This window comes from Micromesistius poutassou (assembly GCF_964030765.1).
Source record: "Micromesistius poutassou genome assembly, chromosome: 6".
Lineage (NCBI taxonomy): Eukaryota > Metazoa > Chordata > Actinopteri > Gadiformes > Gadidae > Micromesistius > Micromesistius poutassou.
Window position 1 is genome coordinate 5,768,054 of NC_140276.1, and position 4,011 is coordinate 5,772,064.

Here is a 4,011-nt window from a genome sequence, read left to right on the forward strand (position 1 = left end):
AACTAATTGACGGCGGCCCCTGCGGGAGGATGAAGGATTTTCTGTTTTTGTTTGTTTCAACCAAAGCCAAACGTGAACACGGCCTGATGAACCAACATGCTTGTCCTTCTTCGACTCTAACGACGCGTACAGCAGAGGCTTGTAACCTACATCGTTCAATCAGCCTCTACATGTTTAGGTCGCAGAAGACAATCATGTAAACAACATGCCAATATACACAGCAGCGCAGCTGAATTATTATTCAAGGTTAATCCGTTTTCTGCTTTTTTATTCCAGGTACAAGATAAACTTGACCACCGCCAAGAAGCAAGAAAAAATGACTGGGGTAATAATACAACTTTTTTCAGTGGAGAATATTATATTTTTTCATTTATTGCTTCTCTCATTGCTTATTGCTTCTCTCTCATTTTTTACATGTTTAAGAAAAGGAAATACATTATTAAACAGCAAATTGTGATTACCTCTATGTTGGAAATGGATGAATACATCTGTGCACGACGCAGAACATTTCGCATGCTGGGGAATTTGAGTCCCAGTCTGTGGATTTCACTGCTCTTGGCTCATCGACCGGCATGCAAATGTATGGGCAATGCTTACAGAAACAGAAACTATTTCCCATAATATCAAGTCTGGACTACTACTACCAGGACATAAAGCTATCTTAATGTTCCAGTGCAGCCTTCCCCTCTTCCCCGCTTTGATAAAAAGCGCCTGCACCACGACTGGCCATCTGCGTAGAATATTGTAACATGTATCCATGTATCTGCCTGTGTGCTTTTTACAGCAGGCCTTTCACATCAGCCGCCAGACTTTCCGGGAGTTCAACCACTACCTCGTCTTCATGGTCAACTGCCTGTGGAACTCCAAGATATTCCAGCCGGGCGACGACATTGAGCTGAGCGAGGAGCTGCTGTACCAGAGTGGAGTCCCGCGGTACTGGGCCAGCTTCAGCCTCACCAACCACCCTGCCTTCCACTGCTACGCCATCGACTTCCACCACAAGGTCGGTGCTGTTTGGTGCCGATTACACGGCCTTCATTCCTCTTTTGATTTCTCGCTTTTTTTGTTGTAGCATGTTTACGTTTGTTTTGCTTGTCTGCAAGTGAAAGGGTTTTGTTTATCCCTGCGGCGGTATGGACCTGAACCAAAAAAAAGGGACTAAACAATCCAAAACTATAACAAAAGAAAAACATGGCCCATTTGGCTAAATGGGAGTGCGGTTACGCAGCAGCAGCCAGCACACCGGCAGCTGGGTTAATACATGAGGCCGACCGGACAGGGAGACAGATGTGGTAATACTGCATCTTTCATAGGAGCTCCATTAATACAGAAGTACATTTTATTATTCATCTGAGCCGTGCCAGATTGGGAGTTTCTTTTGCATGCTGTATAATCCACGTCCCCGGAGCGGGGTCCAATGCCCAGCTGTGTCCTGCTGAGGGCTTTAACGGAGGTGGTCTAACCATGCATATTCATCACTCTCTTTGTCAGTGTTGGCCGGAGAGGCGGGAGGTGGACCTGAACTCCATTCAGGTACGTAGGTCTCTCTCTCGCTCTCGCTCTCTCTCGCTCTCCCACCCCCTCCTCTCTGCCCCGTTTTATAATAGACTTGAAGCTCTGAGATGTAAGCTTCATGTTGGGCATTCATATTTAATACTACTTTTTCCCCTTTTTGTCTAATGATCATTGATCCATGATCCTTGTCCTCCGTGTGTGTGTGTGTGTGTGCGTGTGCGTGTGCGCCCGCAGCATTCGCAGACGTGGGGCTGGTATCTGGAGTATCTGTTCACACAGGGCTTTGATGGCCTCCAACAGTTCATTAAGAGCAGCGTCAACACCAGCGGCACCAGCAGCCAAGAGCACGCACCGTAGGACGTGACCCAGCACTGTGGGACAGAAGAAAAGACTTGTACATATTTCAGCAATTTTACGTCTGACAATGCAACCCATCCCGTGCATTGTTGTTTTTATTTTTATGTACATAGACGCATTTCTTTATCCTGTATGTTTTTTTAATCGCTAATTGTATGTATTTTAGGTCGCATTTCATCTGCCCTTTTTTAGTAACTCTTACTCGTGGCTCAAAATAAACCGGCTTACCGCTTTTACTTATTTACTTACTTAAAATCAGGCTGTTGTGTTTCATGACGTTGAAGACTGCAGTGCTTCAAATGGACCTAAACACACACACACACACACACACACACACACACACACACACACACACACACACACACACACACACACACACACACACACACACACACAGTTGGGTCACATTTGTGACATTGTGAATGTTATTCCTGTTGAGCACTTGGTTGTGTCATTTAGGAATCCATTATAGGGTAAATCATCACTATCCATCGCAGTCAGTTGTTCAACCATCTGGAACATGACATTTTCCCTTTTAATTGAGAGACCCATCTGGATAATGAGTGGCCCCCTGGCACAGCTACCTGGTTACATGCAGCATGCAAGGAACAAGGAAAAACCATGTTATGGGAGTGTATATATTTTATCCAGCATGTGTTTAACCATCGTGACTGAAAGGAGAGTCCGGGGAAAACTTGCACAAAATGTTAATTGTGTATGGTTTTAAAGTGAATGTCCAATTTGCATAATTGCTGTGGCATGCGATGTTGTGTAATTATGTAAAATGATCAAATGATCCATCTTTCATCATCATATTTCACTGTCTTCAACCAAAGAGGTGTTTATAAATTTAAATACGGGAATAACTGAAGCTAAACTTTGCTCGGTGGTACTCATTTAAATGGAGCCACCTTAAGCCTTCTACTGATGTCAACGTCAGCGAGAGAGCGATCCGCTGCTCCGCTCCGTGCTTCAGTTTGCCTCCCCGGCTGGTCTGCCGGTCACTTTGTTTCCGTCGCCTTACTTGCAAGTAGCTCTTTATTGGACTCTGGAAGATACACGTTAACTGGAACTGTCTGAGGCGACCACTAGAAATCTACTAGCCTAGCCAGTAAGACAAGGTAAGAAAATCCACTAAGTCGTGTAGTCATCTTTTTTTTGGTGAAGTCCAGAACAAATCGTGTTGCTGCCGAATTGAATTTAAAAAAAAAACCGCTACGCATTTGCATTGTGATTCGAGGAATTGTGTGTTCATGTATCGTGGTAAATAAATGGCAAAGTGGTTGTTGCTATGCACCGGGAAATAAGATGGCTCTAATCAAGGCTGTCCGTCACTGCGCACAACGCTGATGGAGGTGGCAGCCTGGGGTTTACAGCAGCCCGCCAGTGTGACGGCTGATACGTCCAAAGTCATCGTAATAACTAGTTCTAGACAGTGTGCTGCTGTGGTGTAAAGCCGTGCATCAGTGAAACCGTGTGTAACGAAGATGGAAGAAATAAGAGTTTTCTAACCTGAAACTAAACGCCGTTCCTGCCCTTTTTGCCCCCCCTGCACACAAGTTTTTTTTTTCCTCTGATATTCAGTTGCATTGCATGCTCACGTTCATACACTTTAATTTAATTTGCCTGCGCCCCCAAATTACTGCTTTCCACACGTTACTGCGCGCAGTGGTCGCACTCGCACCAATCTTAAGATGGGAGGAATCTGTTAAGTTTACCTAGTGGTTTTCCCTGCAGCTTAGGGACGTTTTGGGGCATGGTGTTTGCGTTACCTGCTTTGCTACGGCTGAGGTTGAAGGGATGAGGGACTGGGATCAGGCACGTGCAGTACGACGTGTATCTGCTGGGATGCGGCTGGTCGCTGCTGGGGAACTCGCGGTGGTCGATGACCACAGCGAGAACCTTGGCTTGCGTCCGCCAACGCAGCGCATTTCATGAGATGCAGATATATTGTTCAATGGTCAAGTATTGCTGTCTAGACAAGACACAAGTTTAAATAAATAAATATGACTCTTAAATGAAGAATGTAAGCAGCTATATAAATCTTTATTATTATTATTATTATTATTAAATATTTATTTAATTTTGGTTATCTTGTTGAGGAGCAGAATTAATGTCAAGGTCTATGTTAAAGTCCTC

At 44.6% G+C, this 4,011-nt stretch overlaps 1 protein-coding gene across 1 annotated transcript in view; it reads left to right on the plus strand.

The window, feature by feature from the left end:
- Positions 1 to 2,121, plus strand: part of cenpi (centromere protein I) — a 12,835-nt gene extending 10,714 nt beyond the window's left edge. The window contains exons 17-20 of the mRNA XM_084469919.1: positions 277 to 325; positions 785 to 1,003; positions 1,492 to 1,533; positions 1,750 to 2,121. Coding sequence (XP_084326045.1) covers positions 277 to 325; positions 785 to 1,003; positions 1,492 to 1,533; positions 1,750 to 1,872 — 433 coding nt within the window. The 3' untranslated portion in view covers positions 1,873 to 2,121. The remainder of the gene's footprint in view (positions 1 to 276; positions 326 to 784; positions 1,004 to 1,491; positions 1,534 to 1,749) is intronic.
- The last annotated feature ends 1,890 nt before the right edge of the window (positions 2,122 to 4,011 follow it).